General features: G+C 44.5%; 1 protein-coding gene and 1 non-coding gene across 3 annotated transcripts in view; one reads left to right on the top strand and one right to left on the bottom strand.

Moving 5' to 3' along the window:
- Positions 1 to 14,225, bottom strand: part of KPNA6 (karyopherin subunit alpha 6) — a 61,880-nt gene extending 47,655 nt beyond the window's left edge. Inside the window, exon 1 of one of the 2 annotated variants that reach the window (XM_032246732.1) lies at positions 14,106 to 14,225. In XM_032246732.1, the coding sequence (XP_032102623.1) occupies positions 14,106 to 14,109 (4 nt within the window). In that variant the 5' untranslated portion in view covers positions 14,110 to 14,225. Of the gene's footprint in view, positions 1 to 13,761; positions 13,981 to 14,105 lie in introns of those variants that run through there. The other variant, XM_032246733.1, reaches the window with a different exon arrangement.
- LOC116529672 lies at positions 853 to 959 on the top strand. The gene has a single exon (XR_004259601.1). It is a non-coding gene; the product is annotated as a U6 spliceosomal RNA (small nuclear RNA).
- Positions 14,226 to 16,697: the final 2,472 nt, after the last annotated feature.

The following is a 16,697-nucleotide window of genomic DNA, read 5'->3' as shown; positions in this document are numbered from 1 at the left end:
TCAACTGGAGTGTGGCAAGAAAAACACATACACAGAAGCCTTACTAATATTTAATATACCTACTAACCTATTAATATTGACAATTTTTGGCAGGGCGCAGTGGCTCTCGCCTATAATCCCAGCACTTTGGGAGGCCGAGACAGGCAGATCACCTGAGCCCAGGAGTTTGAGACCAGCCTGCCCAACATGGTAAAACCTCACCTCTACTAAAAATACAAAAATTAGCCAGGCATGGTGGCGGATGCCTGTAATTCCAGCGACCTGGGAGTCTGAGGCACACGAATCACTTGAACCCGGGTGGCAGAGGTTGCAGTGAGCCAAGGTTGTGCCACTGAATTCCAGCCTGGGCGACAGAGCAAGACTCCATAGCAGAAAGAAAAAAAAAATTTCATTTGTTGGTCAGATGGCCAAGTTTTTCTGAAGACTGAGCATTATAACAAGCAGGTGATACTAGTTCATTACTATTTACTGTCTCACACTGTAGTCTATGTCACTAGTTAAGTGGACTTGTGGCTTACAGTCTCATCAAGAAATGTAATAGAAGATAATGCTAAATATGCAAGCACAAGTGAAACAAGGAAAATACAGGGCTAATGCTTCTAGAAATATGAGCTCTTAAGTACCAGAATTTCACCTGCCACATTACAATAAACAAAAAATACATATAATAACCAGCTAATCAGAACTAAGTCAGCCAAAAATTTCAATTATCTGAATTTAAAATATGGTGGCTCATGCCTGTAATCCCAACACTCTGGGAGACTAAGGCGGGAGAATTGCTTGAGCCCAGGAATTCAAGGCCAGTCTGGGCAACATGTCAAGACCCCATCTCTATAAAAAAATACAAAAATCGTGCTCAATTCGGCAGCACCTATACTAAAATTGGAATGATAAAGAGAAGATTAGCATGGCCCCTGCGCAAGGATGACATGCAAATTCGTGAAGCGTTCCATATTTTTAAAAAATATACAAAAATTATCCTGTAGGTAAGCATGTTCCTGTGGCAAAAAAAAAAAAAAAAAAAAAAAAAAATAGTTTTTTTGGACATGATGGCACATGCTTGCGGTCCCAGCTATTCAGGAGCCTGAGGCAGGAGGATCACCTGAGCCCAGGAGTTCAAGCCTGCAATGAGCCATAATTGTGCCATTGTACTTCAGCCTGGCAGCAGAGTGAAACCCTGCCTCAAAAATTTATATTTATTTAAGAAATTAAAAATAGATAAATAAAATATGGATTTATAATATTTTGTGAACCTTACTCCAAATGTATATTATGCTCTAAATTAATACCTACTAAACATATAAAGTTATTATTATCAGCATGACATTTAAAAATGTTTGTCTTCAGGCTGGATGCGGTGGCTCATGCCTGAGCACCACTGCACTCCAGCCTGGCGATAGAGCGAGACTGTGTCTCCAAAAGAAAAAAAAGTTTGTCTTCATACCCCCCCTTTTTTTTTTCACCCCGCCCCACCTTTTTTTTTTTTTTTGGTCTTCATCCCTTTAAAATGTTTTTTAAGTTGGGTGTGGTGGCTCATGCCTGAGTGAGGCTCAAGATTTTAAAGGCTCAAGACTTCCTTTAAAAAATAAATTGGCCAGGCACGGTGGATCACTCCTGTAATCCCAGCGCTTTGGGAGGCAGAGGCGAGCAGATCATTTGAAGTTAGGAGTTATGAGACCAGCCTGGCCAACATGGTGAAACCCCATATCTACTAAAAATACAAAAAAATTTGCCAGGTGTGGTGGTAGATGCCTGTAATTCCAGCTGCCTTAGGAGGGTGAGGTAGGAGAACTGCTTGAACCCAGGAGGTAGAGGTTGCAGTGAGCTGAGATCGCAATACCCCGTCTCAAAAAAATAAATAAATAATACATTTTAAAAAATTAAATAACATTAAAAAACATAATTTGGTAAATTACATAGACTACATAATATTTCATAAGATACACAGAGGGCTGGGCGCGGTGGCTCAAGCCTGTAATCCCAGCACTTTGGGAGGCCGAGGCGGGTGGATCACGAGGTCAAGAGATCGAGACCATCCTGGTCAACACGGTGAAACCCCGTCTCTACTAAAAATACAAAACATTAGCTGGGCATGGTGGTGCGTGCCTGTAATCCCAGCTACTCAGGAGGCTGAGGCAGGAGAATTGCCTGAACCCAGGAGGCGGAGGTTGTGGTGAGCCGAGATTGCGCCATTGCACTCCAGCCTGGGTAACATGAGTGAAACTCCATCTCAAAAAAAAAAAAAAAAAAAGATACACAGAATATTAATTGATATAACATTTGCAAATAAAACAGATAATTCTCAGACTATAATTGGTCTCAAATATCTTTTGCTAATGTTTTCAGATTTTGAAAGTTAACTTGTAACTTCTACAAAGCAGTAAGTATTATTTAAAAAAACAGATTTCCAGCTTCAAGAGGGAGAGGAATTGTAGAAAGGATGGGAAATCATGCAAATAAGACAACACTAGAACCACATTCTGCATGGCAGCAACAATTGGCTAGAGCTCAGTAGACAGGAAATAGGGCTGTCCCGTTCATCTGCCAGTCTCCCTTTGGTTTATTTCATTCAATTATCCACTAGAATGTAAAATCTGGAACTTCACCAGAAAGAGGTTTTGTCTGTTTTGTTCACCACTGTATTTCCAGGGTCTAGAAAAGTCCCCAGCACATAGCAAGCACTCAATAATCACTTGCTGAAAATAATTGCTGTCTGCCTGGTCCTAAAAATATGGGTTTCTAACAAGTATTCACAATGTTTCTGTCCTCTCCTCAATGACAAAGACTCGTTAATTTAACTTTATATTTAATATAGGGCTTGGCTGGGTATGGTGGCTCATACCAGTAATGCCAGCACTTTGGGAGGCCAAGGCAGGTGGATCACCTGAGATCAGGAGTTCAACATGGTGAAACCCCCTTCTCTACTAAAAATACAAAAGTTAGCCAGGCATGGTGGCGGATGCTTGTAACCCCAGCTACTAGGGAGCCTGAGGCAGAAGAATCACTTGAACCCAGGAAGCAGAGATTGCAGTGAGCTGAGACAGCACAACACTCCAGCCTGGGTGACAGCAAGACTCCGTCTCAAAATATGCATGTATGTATGTATGTGTATATATATATATATATAGCTTGACACATAGAAAGTACTTTGTTTACTAAGTAACTAACAGCTATTAATTATCACTTACTGAGTACTTACTATGTGCTAAGCACCGAGCTAAAATGCTTTACAGGCATTACCTCATTTAATTCCTGTAACAATCCTATTATCTCTATTTTATTTTATTTCATTTTTATTTTTATTTTTTAGAGACAAGGTCTTGCTCTGTCACCTAGGCTAGAGTATGACAGTGAGATCATAGCTCACGGCAACCTCAAGCTCCTAGACTCAAGTGATCCTTCTGCCTCAGCCCCTAATATAGCTGGGACTGTAGGCACATGCCACCACACCCAGTTTTTTTTTTTTTTGTAGAGATGGGGGTTTTGCCATGTTTCCCTGACTGATCTGAAACTCCTTGCCTCAAGTGATCCTCCTTCCTGAGCCTCCCAAAGTGCTAGCAATACAAGTGTGAGCCACTGCACCTAACCTATACCTATTTTAAAGATAAGGAAATGAGGCTATGTAAAACAAGCAATTGGTCAAAAAACTAGTAACATGGAATGAAATAACTGTAATACAAAAAAGGATGTGAAAAGGGCTATATGGGCCTGGGCGCAGTGGCTCATGTCTGTAATTCCAGCACTTTAGGAGGCTGAGGCAGGTAGATCACAAGGTCAGTAGTTCGAGACCAGTCTGGTCAAAGGATGAAACCCCATCTCTACTAAAAAAAAAAAAAAAATTAGCCAGGCATGATAGCAAATGCCTGTAATCCCAGTTACTCAGGAGGTTGAGGCAGAAGAATTGCTTGAACCCGGGGGAGGGGTTGGAGTGAGCTGAGAAGATTGCGCCACTGCACTCCAGCCTGGGAAACAGAGCGAGACTCTGTCTTTGGGGGCAGGGGGAGAAAAGGGCTATATGGAAGTTATGAACAGTCCAGGCACAGTGGCTCATGCCTGTAATCCCAGCACTTTGGGAGGCTGCAGAGGGCAAACTGCTTGAGGTCAGGAGTAAGACCAGCCTGGTCAACATGGTGAAACCCCGTCTCTACTAAAATACAAAAATTAGCTGGGTGTGGTGGCACGCAGTTGTAGTCCCAGTAACTTGGGAGGCTGAGGCAGGAGAATGGGTTGAAGCTGGGAGGTGGAGGGTGCAGTGAGCCAAGATCACACCACTGCACTCCTGCCTGAGAGGGAGACTCCGTCTCCAAAAAAAAAAAAAAAAAAAAAAGGGGTGCTGCACACTGTGGCTCACGTCTGTAAACCCAGCACTTTAGCAGACCAAGGCAGGTGGATCACTAGGTCAGGAGTTCAAGACCAGCCTGGCCAACATGATGAAACCCCGTCTCTACTAAAAATACAAAAAATTAGTTGGGCGTGGTTCAGGCACCTGTAATCCCAGATACTCGGGAGGCTGTGGCAGAGAATCACTTGAACCTGGGAAGCAGAGGTTGCAGTGAGTAGAGATCGTGCCCCACTGTACTCCAGCCTGGGCAACAGAGTGAGATGTCTCAAGAAAAAAAAAAAAAAAAAAAAAAAAGGTCGGAAGGAGAGTTCATTTCCAAATTGGAAGGCGTAAGGTATTTCGGAAAGGTTCATGAACGAGGCAGCATTTAAATTAGATCTTGAAAAACAGGTGAGATTTTCATAGGAAAGGATGGGTGGGGAAGAGATTGCTATAGCTACTTTCTCCACCAGGAATGCTTAAGCACAAACAGCCCATTTTTTTATTAGAACCATACTGAGTAAGTGTCTCTTCCATGTATCAGCTATGAATTTGCTCAAGTTACTAAAACCTCTCCATCCTTTGGTTTTCTCAACAAAAACATGGGAATCTGAGAATTAAATGAATACATAAAGTACAGGCATATCTCGTTTTTTTTGTGATTTACAGATATCGTGTGTTTTTTGTTTAGATTGAGACAGGGTCTCACTATGTTGCCCAGGCTGGTCTCAAACTGCTGAGCTCCAAAGTTTTGCCTGCCTTAGCCTCCCAAAGTGCTTGGATTACAGGCATGAGCCACCACACCCAGCCAATCTGTATTTTTAAAAAAAAAAAAAAAACAAATTAAAGGTTTGTGACAATCCCATGTTAGGCAAGTCTATTGGTGCCATTTTTCTAGCAGCATGTGTTCACTTTGTGTCTGTGCCACATTTTGGGAATACTTGTAATATTTCAAACTTTTGCTTACAATTGTTTTATCAGTTATGGTGATATGTGATCAGTGATATTTGATCACAAATCAAATTGCAACTGTTTTGGGATGCCACGAACCATGGTCATATAAGATGGAGAACTCAACGATAAATATTGTGTATGTTCTGACTGTTCCGCCAACCAGCCATTCCCCAGTCTCTCTCCCTCCCTATTCCTTGAGATACAACAATATTGAAACAAGGCTAATTAATAACCCTACAATGGCCTCTATGTGTTCAAGTGAAAAAAAGCAGTTAGATGACTCTCACTAAATTAACAGCTAGAAATGATTAAGCTTAGTGAGGAAGGTTGAAAGCCAAGATATGCTTAGTGAGGATATGTTGAAAGCCAAGATATGCTGAAAACTAAGCCTGTTGCACCAGTTAGCAAAGCTGTGAATGCAAAGGAAAGGTTACTGAAGGAAATTAAAAGTGCTATTCCAGTGAACACACAAATGTTTAAAAAAAAAAAAGCAAAACAGCATTATTGCCAATATGGAGAAAGTTCTAGTGGTTTAGACAGAAGAGCAAATCAGTCACAATATTCCCTTAAACACAAGCCTAATCCAGAGCCAGGCTCTCTCTTTTTTAATTCTGTGAATGCTGAGAGAGATGAGGAAGATACAGAAGTGTGAAGCTAACAGAGACTGGTTCATAAAGTTTAAGGAAAGGAGCCATCACTGTGGAGGCCAAGCTCAGTGACTCATGCTTGTAATCCCAATGATTTGGAAGGCCGATGAAGGAGGATCACTTGAGAACAGGACTTGAAGACCACATTGTCTCACAAAAAGTAAAAATTTGCTGAGTGTGGTAGCACACAACCAGTAGTCCCCAGCTACTGAGGAGGCTGACATGGGAGGATCACTTGAGCCCAGGAATTAGAGGTTGCAGTGTGTTATCTTGCCACTGCACCCCAGCCTGGGACACAGAGCAAGATCTTGTCTTTAAAAAAAGTAGGAGCCACCAGGCGCGGTGGCTCACGCCTGTAATCCCAGCACTTTGGGAGGCTGAGGTGGGTGGATCACGAGGTCAGGAGTTCCAGATCAGCCTGGCCAACATGATGAAACCCTATCTCTTAAAAAAAAAAAAAAAAAAAAAAGTAGGAGCCAAGCACAGTGGCTCACACCTGTAATCCCAGCACTTTAGGAGCTGAGGTGGACAGATCACCTGAGTTCGGGAGTACGAGACCAGCCTGACCAACATACAGAAATCCCATCTCTTCAAAAAATACAGAAATAGCTGGGCGTGGTAGTGTATGCCCGTAATTCCAGCTACTTGGGAGGCTGAGGCAGGAGAATTGTTGAACCTGGCAGGCAGAGGTTGCAGTGAGCTGAGATCATGCCACTGCACTCCAGCCTGGGCAAAAAGATCAAAACCCCATCTCAAAAAAAAAAAAAAAAGTGGGGCCAGGCGTGGTGACTCACGCCTGTAATCCCAACACTTTGGGAGGCCAAGGTGGGTGGACCACGAGGTCAGGAGATAGAGAGCATCCTGGCCATACTGAAATCCCATCTCTACTAAAATACAAAAAATTAACTGGGTATGGTGGTGCACACCTGTAGTTCTAGCTACTCAGGAGGCTGAGGCAGGAGAATCACTTGAACCTGGGAGACAGAGGTTGCAGTGAACCAGGATTGCGCCACTGCACTCCAGCCTGGTGACAGAGTGAGACTCTATCTCAAAAAAAAAAAAAAAAAAGTGAGGCTGGGTGCAGTGGCTCACGCCTGTAATCCCAACAATTTGGGAGGCTGAGGTGGGCAGATCACTTGAGGTCAGGAGTTTGAGACCAGCCTGGCCAACATGGCAAACCCTGTCTCTACTAAAAATACAAAAATTAGCTGGGCATGGTGGTAAATGCCTGTAATCCCAGCTACTCAGGAGGCTGAGGCATGAGAATCACTTGAAACCAGAGATGGAGGTTGCAGTAATGTGAGATCATGCCTCTGCACTCCAGTCTGGGTAACAGAGTTCAAAAAAAGGGCAAGATGAAGCAGCATGTGCTGATTTAGAAGCTAAAGCAAGTTATCCAAAATATCTAGCTAAGCTCATTGATGAAGGTGGCTACATTGGCCAACAGATTTTCAATGTAGAAGAAACAGCCTTCTATTAGAGGAAGATGTCATCTAGGGCTTTCATAGCTATAGAGAAGTCAACGCCTGGCTTCAAAGCTTCAAATGACAGGCTCACTCTCTTGTTACAGGATAACACAGCTGGTGACTTTAAGTTGAAGCCATTGTTCAATTACCATTCTGAAACTCTCAGGAGTTTAAAACTTATGCTGAATTTACTGTGTTTATGCTTTATAAATGGAACAACAAAGCCTGGATCACAGCACATCTGTTTACAGCTTGATTTACTAAAAAAAAATATATAATATATATATATTTATTTTATTATATATTAAAATATTTTTATATATTATTATATATATTATATATATTTTTTTTTTCTTTTTCTTTTTTTTTTTTTTCTTTTGAGATGGAATTTTACTCTTGTTGCCCAGGCTGGAGTGCAGTGGCACAATCTCAGCTCACTGCAACCTCTGCCTCCCAGATTCAAGTGATTCTCCTGTCTCAGCCTCCTGAGTAGCTGGGATTACAGGCACCTGCCATCATGCCTAGCTAATTTTTTTTTTGTATTTTTAGTAGAGACGGGGTTTCACCATGTTGGGCAGGCTGGTCTCAAACTCCTGACCTCAGGAGATCCGCTTGTCTCAGCCTCCCAAAGTGCTGGGATTACAGGTGTGAGCCACCACACCCAGCCAATTTACTGAATATTTTAAGCCCACAGTTGAACCTTACTGCTCAGAAAGTTCTCTTCAAAATACTACTGCTCAATGACCATACACCTGTTCATCCAAGAGCTCTGATGGAGGTACAATAGGATTAATATTTTCTTTTTTCTTTTTTTTTTTTTTTTTTGAGATGAAGTCTCAGTTTGTCCTCCAGGCTAAAGTTACAGTGTTGTAATCTTGGCTCATTGCAACCTCTGCCTCTAAAGTTCAAGTGATTCTCCTGCCTCAGCCTCCAGGGTGGCTGCAATTACAGGCGCACACCACCATGGCCAGCTAATTTTTTTATACTTTTAGTAGAGTCAGGGTTTCATCATGTTGGTCAGGCTGTTCTCGAACTCCTGACCTCCAGTGGTCCGCCCACCTTGGCCTCCCAAAGTGCTGGGATTACAGGCATGAGCTATCACACTCCGCCTAATGTTGTTTTCCTGCCTGTTAACACAACCACCATTCTGTAGCCATACAGAATCCATCATTCTGTATGAATTAAGGAGTGATTTCAACTTTCAGGTCTTGTAAGAATGTTCACAATTCATGAGAGGTCAAAATATCATCATAAACTAGAGTATGCAAGAAGCTGACACCAACTCTCATGGATGACTTTAAGAGGCTCAAGATTTCAATGGAGGAAGTCACTGCAGATGGGGTGGAAACAGCAAGATAACTAGAAGTGGAGCCTGAAAATGTGACTGAATTGCTGCAATCTCACAATCAAACTTAATGGATGAGCAGCTATTCTTAAGGGAGAGCAAACAAAAGTGGTTCTTGAGATGGATTCTACTCCTTGTGAAAATGCTATTAACACTGTGGAAATGACAATAGGCCAGGCAAGGTGGCTCACACCTGTAATCCCAACACTTTGGGAGGCCAAGGCAGGAAGATTGCTTGAGCCCAGTTCAAGACCAGCCGAGGCAACATCCTTTAAAAGCAATTTTTAGGGCCGGGCGCAGTGGCTCAAGCCTGTAATCCCAGCACTTTGGGAGGTCGAGGCGGGTGGATCACGAGGTCAAGAGATCGAGACCATCCTGGTCAACAAGGTGAAACCCCGTCTCTACTAAAAATACAAAAATTAGCTGGGCATGATGGTGCATGCCTGTAGTCCCAGCTACTCGGGAGGCTGAGGCCGGAGAATTGCTTGAACCCAGGGGGTGGAGGTTGCAGTGAGCCGAGATCGCGCCATTGCACTCCAGCCTGGGCAACAACAGCAAAACTCCATCTCAAAAAAAAAATAAATAAATAAAAATAAATAAATAAATAAAAGCAATTTTTAAAATTAGCTGTGCATGGTGGTGCATGCCTGTTGTCCCAGCTACTTGGAAGGCTGAGGTAGGTAGCTGAATTGCTTGAGCCTGGGAATTCAAAGTTATAGTGAGCTGTTGATCACACCACTGAATTCCAGCCTGTGTGACAGAGTGAGACCCTGTCTAAATAAATAAATAAATGACAACAAAGGATTTGGGGTTGTTTTTGTTTTTTTGGTTTTTTTTTGAGACAAAGTCTTGCTCTGTTGCCCAGGCTGGTGTGTGTTAGTGCTTTCAAGGCTCACTGCATCCTCAACCTCCCAGGTTCAAGCGATCCTCCCACCTCAATTTCCTGAGTAGCTGGGACTACAGTAACTCACCACTCCACCCAGCTAATTCATAAAAATTTTTTAGGCTGGGCGCAGTGGCTCACGCCTATAATCCCAACACTTTGGGAGGCTGAGGCAAGCGGATCACGAGGTCAGGAGTTCAAGACTAGCCTGGCCAACATGGTGAAACCCATCTCTACTAAAAATACAAAAATTAGCTGGGCATGGTGGGGGTGCCTGTAATCCCAGCTCCTCGGGAGGCTGAAGCAGGAGAATTGTTTGAACCTGGGAGGCAGAGTTTGCAGTGAGCTGACACTGCACCATTGTACTCCAGCCTGGGCAACAGGGCGAGACTCTGACTCAAAAAGAAAAAAAGTGTACTTTTACTGGACATATTATTGCACACTTAAGAGACTACAGTACAGCATAAACTTAATATGCATTGCAAAACAGAAAAATTCATGACTTGCTTTATTATATTTGCTTTACTGCTGTGGCCTGGAACCAAACTTGCCTTAGCTCCGAGGTATGCCTGTACTTAGAAGAGTAACTAGCACATAGCAAGTTCTGTATAAGTTTTGGCCATTATTATTATAGCTTTCCCATCTCTGTCTTTTTTTATGGCTCTCACATTTTGGTGCAACATGGGTTAAAATACAAACTGGCAAAAAAATAAAATAAAATCTGGCAAGTCTCTTAAATAAGGAAAGCTTCTCCAGAAGTTCCCCAGGCTTCCCTTCCCATCTAATTAGGCAGAACTGCATCATACACCCATGCCTAAATCAATCACTGTCTAGGGAGCTAAAGTTACAATGACTGGTTTAGAGTTTATATCAAGACCCACCCCCTGGGGTAAGGAAAGGTGGCCAGATTCCCAGTTAGCAAAGTAGTAGTAATGGTGCTAAGACAACTAGTGTCTGCTAAGACTCATGAGGCTGTAGTCTCTGCTAGAGAGTCAGAATAAAGCAACCTCCAGAACAACAAACATCACCCCTACAGGGCACCTAGAGGCAGGAAAATCACTACAAAGGTCTGTTAAGGGTAATGAAGTTTGGGCACTGCAGAAATAGTGTAGGATATAAGACTGAGATAGCGGAGAGTGCACTTAAGAGGCAGTTAAATACAGCAGGTTCTTTACTCATGGGCATGTGAAGGCAGGCTGTGTTAGTGTCTCCAGTGCCCACAGGATCCAGATTACTAGCCCTGGACTAGTCACCTAATCTTCTCAAAGCTTCGATTTCTAATTGTAAATGAAGATAACATAAGATACCTCGGATTAGATGTTAGGATTAAATAAACACATTAGTCTGATCTACATGGAATATAGATAAACAAAAAGCTGACATTCTTAAAGACAAGGTATGATGATGGAGAGGTACTTGAGACGAAGCTGGAAAGAGGAAGTTACCTGACTCTAGGCTAAAACCCCCCTTCAAGACCTTGGTTGGGTTTTGTTGCTCCACTGAAGAACTTTCATATTGAACTATACCAGAATAGGACTAACTTTATTTCTTAACTCCTTAAGTCTTCTTAGAGATTTATGTTCGGCAAAATGGGTAAGAATCTTACTTCTGGCTTTGTGGCTTATTGGCTGTGTTATTTTCTCTGAGGCAGTTTCCCAATCTACAAAACTGAGTAAATTCCTACCAAATTTATTTCACTGAGCTTATTAAACATTAGTTCCTCCCCTTTGAGGCAACAGCGTTTCTGAAACTGAAGACCAATACGAAATTTATAACATAAAGTTTATAACATAAAAGCTCCTAAATATTCACTGATAGATGAAGCTCCAGCTACTAAGAAAGGCCTATCAGTCTTATTACTTAACAGAGAAACATGGAAACCAGAGTGCTTAAGGAAAAGGAACACTCTTGAAAGTGGAAAAGAATCTGTTCTGACATTAATAGAGCCCTTACTAGGCTCCAGACAATGTTATCTGCTTTTTGTTTGTTTTTGAGATAGAGTCTGGCTCTGTTGCCCAGGCTGGCATGATCTTGGCGCACTGCAACTTCCCCCTCCCAGGTTCAAGCAATTCTCCTGTCTCGGCCTCCCAAGTAGCTGGAACTATAGAAGCACACCACCATGTCCGGCTAATTTTTGTATTTTTAGTAGAGACAGGGTTTCACCATATCGGTCAGGCTGGTCTCATACTCCTGACCTCAGGCGATCCACCCACCTCAGCCTCCCAAAGTGCTGGGATTACAGGCATGAGCCACCTTGACCAGCCCAAATGCTGTTACCTTATTTTATCCCCAAATATCTTGATAACACAGCCCCACCCCTTTTTTCTAGAGATGAAAAAAGGCTCAGAAAGGAAGAACAACATTATCGTGGACTTTGCTAGATGCTTTCCATATGTGTTGTGTCTGGCATTTAAGTGACTTCCAATACCAGATCTGATTCTAAAGTCATTACCTTGAAGCTCAAGTGAATAATTTGTTTCCCTAGAATCACAGATCTTAAAAAAAATTTCAATCCCAAAAATAAAATAATTTGTTTCCCTAGAATCACAGATCTTAAAAAAAATTTCAATCCCAAAAATTAAATAAATAAATAAATAAATAAATAAAATTCAATTCCAGGGGTCGGGTCGGTGGCTCATGCCTGTAATCCCAGCACTTTGGGAGGCTGAGGGGTGGGTCACCTGAGATCAGGAGTTCAGGACCAGCCTGGCCAACATGGTGAAACCTTGTCTGTACTAAAAAGAAAAAAAAAATTAGCTGAGAGTGGTGGCGGGGGCCTGTAATCCCAGCTACTGGGTTGGGTTGACGCAGGAGAATTGCTTGAACCTGGGAGGTGGAGGTTGCAGTAAGCCAAGATCAGGCCACTTCACACCGGCCTTGGAGACAAGAGTGAAACTCCTTCTCCAAAAAAAAAAATTGCAGAATCTCATTTTGCTTGCCCCACACACAATAGTTGGAGTTAGCAATTCACTCTGGACTCTTTCAGCTTCCTTCAGAAGACAGATTCCAAAGTGGACCAACATGCAAAAACAAACAAAAAACCCAAAACACCTTTACAACTTTGCCTAGGGTGTAAAAGCTTTTTTCCCTTCTTCCAGCGCAACCACTAGAGGGCCAGGTCATTACAAAAAATAAAATTAATTTTCAAAAAAGGCCAGAGGGCAGAGGCTCACACCTGTAATCCCAGCACTTTGGGAGGCCGAGGTGGCCGAAACATTTGAGGTCAGGAGTTTGAGACCAGCCTGGCCAACACGGTGAAAACCCGTCTCTACCAAAAATAAAAAAAATTAGCTAGGCGTGTCTGTAATCCCAGCTACTCCGGAGGCTGAGGCAGGAGAATCGCTTGAACCCCGGAGGCGGAGGTTGCAGTGAGCCGAGATCGCGCCACTGCACTCCAGCATGGGCAACACAGCAAGACTCTGTATTTAAAAAACAGAAAAAACAAACGAAAAAAAAAAACACCCCAGCAGTTACAAACTAGACTTGGGAGTGTTCATCCTGGCTTAGCCACTGTGTGATCTTTGGTAAGTTACTTTACCTTTCTAAACCTCAGCTTCCACATCTGTAAAATAGCAATAACGGTAGCATCTATTTCCTTAGGTTTTACAAATTAAGTAAAACATGATATGTAAAGCAATCAGCACAATGCCTGCACATAGGAAGACTTAGCAAATTTAACAGTTTTTATTGCTGGAGAGGAATTACCACTATTGGTTCTGTCTCTAAGTCCAAAGACTTCGCCATGGTATTCTCTCTTAACAGAGGCCTTGCCAGCCGGAGTCCCCCCAGAAAGATCAACAGGTCGCTCCTTTTCTCCTTACCAAGGCCAGCCCAGAAACCTAAAGTCCCCAACCTAAAGATGGCCAAGAGAAGCTGGCCTTTGGTGTTCTACCATCACAAGAGATGCCACTCTGAGCCCAACTGAACCACACTATTTCCGCTTTGGTTCCGTTCTCCTGGCCTTCAGCGGCACAAGCTACCCTCGGCCTGGGTGCCCATGGTTACTGGCCTGGTGCTGGCTCGCCTGGCGTCCCCTCACCAGAGGACTCCACCCCGCTACGTAGGTAGGACTTCCCTGAGTTCAGGGGAGCCACTGAATCTAGTGAAGACGCGCGTCGGCCAAACACAAGCCAGGAGAAAGCTACCTTAGCGCCGCCCAGGCCTGCCGCCGGGAGTCCGTCCCCCAGCCCCAGTCTGGGCGCAGGGCGGAGAGTAGGCCCCTTTCTAGCTCCCAGGAAAACGTGAGCTCCTGCCCGAGGACACCATGTGGGTGGTCCCCAGCGTGCCAAGGTGTCCCCGGAACCAGCACCAAAGGACTGCTCCCACCGCGGGCCCTAGCTCGGCCCAAAACTGGCTTGAGGGGCACTCCCGGCCTGACTTCTCCCCAGACCTAGCTAGAGGGATGCAGACATCTTACGCAGACCGGAGACAGGCTCTCGCCAAATCCTGCCTGAGCCCAAGAACCCGAATGCCTGGTCTCCTCACTCACCCATCGCGGCTCCGCTCGCTCACACTTGGCGGCGGAAGCAGCGGCGGCAGCGGCAGCAGCTTCAGCGGCAGCTTCAGGAGACAATATGGCGGATCTGCAGGACGGCAGCCCGATATGGACAAACTACTTATCTACAGGACGAAACGCGTTATTGGTCCAACCGCCTATCATTACACCGAAGATACGAACTTAAAGAGACCACAGCCACTAAAGGTGGGGCGTGGATATGACGTACGAAGGGAGTGGCTGGGAGGAGACTGCGAGGGATACCTACGAAAGTTAAGTGTCTCTACGAGTTCCCAGCTGTTTCTGCTACTATTTCCTTTTTATAGTGAGATTTTTTTCCCCAGAACTTTTTCTGCCAGAAGCGTATCCCTTCTTTCCATAGTTGAAACCAATAGCCGGGCGCGATGACTCACGACTGTAATCCCAGCACTTTTGGGAGGCCGAGGTGGGCGGATCACCTGAAGTCAGGAGTTCGAGACCAACCTGACCAACATGGAGAAAACCCGTCTCTACTAAAAATACAAAATTAGCCGAGCGTGGTGGCGCATGCCTGTAATCCCAGCTACTCGGGAGGCTGAGGCAGAAGAATCGGTTGAACCCGGGAGGCGGAGGTTTCGGTGAGCCGAGATCGCGCCATTTGCACTCCAGCCTGAGCAATAAGAGCGAAACTCCGTCTCAAAATAAAATAGCCGGGCGTGGTGGTGAGCGCCTGCAATCCCAGCTAGTCGCGAGGCTGAGGCAGGAAAATCCCTTGAACCCGGTAGGCGGAGGTTGCAGTGAGCCGAGATCACGCCACTGCACTCCAGCCTGGGCGACAGGGTGACATTCCGCCTCAAAAAAAAAAAAAAAAATTAGGCGCCGTGGCAGGTGCCTGTAATCCCAGCTACTTGGGAGATTGAGGCAGGAGAATCACTTGAACCAGGAGGAAGATGCTGCAGTGAGCCAAGATCATGCCACTGCACTCCAGCCTGGGAGACAAGAACAAACTCCACTTCAAAAAAAAACAACAACAACAATCATAGACCCTGGGCTGAATATGAATAACGAATCATCTAGTTAGGGGAAGTGACTTGCTCAAGGCTATAGAGAGAAGGAAACGAGGAAATAAGACTAAACCCAGGTTTTCTGATTAGTTGGCAGTCTTACTGGGTGATAACAAATAGAAAAATAGGCCTGTGCAGTGGCTCATGCCTGTAATCCTAGCACTCTGGGAGGCCGAGGCAGGCAGATCACAAGGTCAGGAGATCAAGACCATCCTAGCCAACATGGTGAAACCCCCGTCTCTACCAAAATGCAAAAATTAGCTGGGCATGGTGGCGTGTGCCTATATTCCCAGCTGCTTCTGAGGCTGAGGCAGGAAAATCACTTGTACCCAGGAGGCAGAGGGTGCAGTGAGTTGAGATCCCGCTATTGCACTCCAGCCTGGTGACAGAGCAAGACTCCCATCTCAAAAAAAAAAAAAAAAAAGGAATAGGGCTAGGTGTGGTGGTTCGTGCCTGTCTGTAATCCTAACACTTTGGGAGGCTGAGGCTAGAGGATCACTTGAGGTTAGGAGCTCAATACCAGACTGGGCAACACAGTAATACCCCATTTTTACAAAAGATAAAAGAAAAAATTAGTGTTGAGAAATATTAAGTTTACCCTGCCCCCATGAATCCTTTGTGGAGGATACCTTGTAGTTTGTAATCAGTGGTACGTGGGTAACAGCTGCCTACATGGTATGTTCCTGAGTCATGTGTATATGTAGAACACCTGTGTATTAATAAGAATCACCTGTCAAAGAGCAAATAAATATGTGGAAGAATCTCTACTCAGGGCCTTCAGTCCTGGAGAGCTGCAAGCCCCGCAGGCTCTCAGGCTGTTGGTCCCCAGGAGAGATCTGCTCTGTTGGGCTATCTGGGAGTCTGCCTCTCAATACCTTCAGCCCACCTGGGTGGGGGTCTCCAGATCGAGTTGGATCTCGGTAATTAGCCAGGCATGGTAATATGCACTTGTACTCAGGAGGATGAGGAGGAAGGATCACTTAAGTCCAAGAGGTCAAGGCTGCAATGCCATGATTGTGCCACTGTACTTCAGTTTGGTTGATAGAGTGAGACCCTGTGTCTAGAAAAAAAAAAAAGAGAGAGAGAGAGAAAGAAGAAATAAGTGGGCAGCCGGGCACGGTGGCTCACGCCTATAATCCTAGCACTTTGGGAGGCTGAGGTGGGTGGATCACCTGAGTTCAGAAGTTCAAAACCAGCCTGGCCATCATGGTGAAACCCCATCTTTAAAAAAAAAAAAAAAGAGGCCGGGCGCGGTGGCTCAAGCCTGTAATCCCAGCACTTTGGGAGGCCGAGGCGGGTGGATCACGAGGTCAAGAGATCAAGATCATCCTGGTCAACACGGTGAAACCCCGTCTCTACTAAAAATACAAAACATTAGCTGGGCAGGGTGGCGTGTGCCTGTAATCCCAGCTACTCAGGAAGCTGAGGCAGGAGAATTGCCTGAACTCAGGAGGCAGAGGTTGCGGTGAGCCGAGATCGCGCCATTGCACTCCAGCCTGGGTAACAAGAGGGAAACTCCGTCTCAAAAACAAAAAAAAAAAAA

The sequence above is a fragment of the Sapajus apella genome, unplaced genomic scaffold (genome assembly GCF_009761245.1).
Source record: "Sapajus apella isolate SASKATOON/1434 unplaced genomic scaffold, GSC_monkey_1.0 scaffold62, whole genome shotgun sequence".
Lineage (NCBI taxonomy): Eukaryota > Metazoa > Chordata > Mammalia > Primates > Cebidae > Sapajus > Sapajus apella.
The sequence above is the reverse complement of the archived record's forward strand: the minus strand, read 5'-3'. Positions and strand labels throughout refer to the sequence as shown.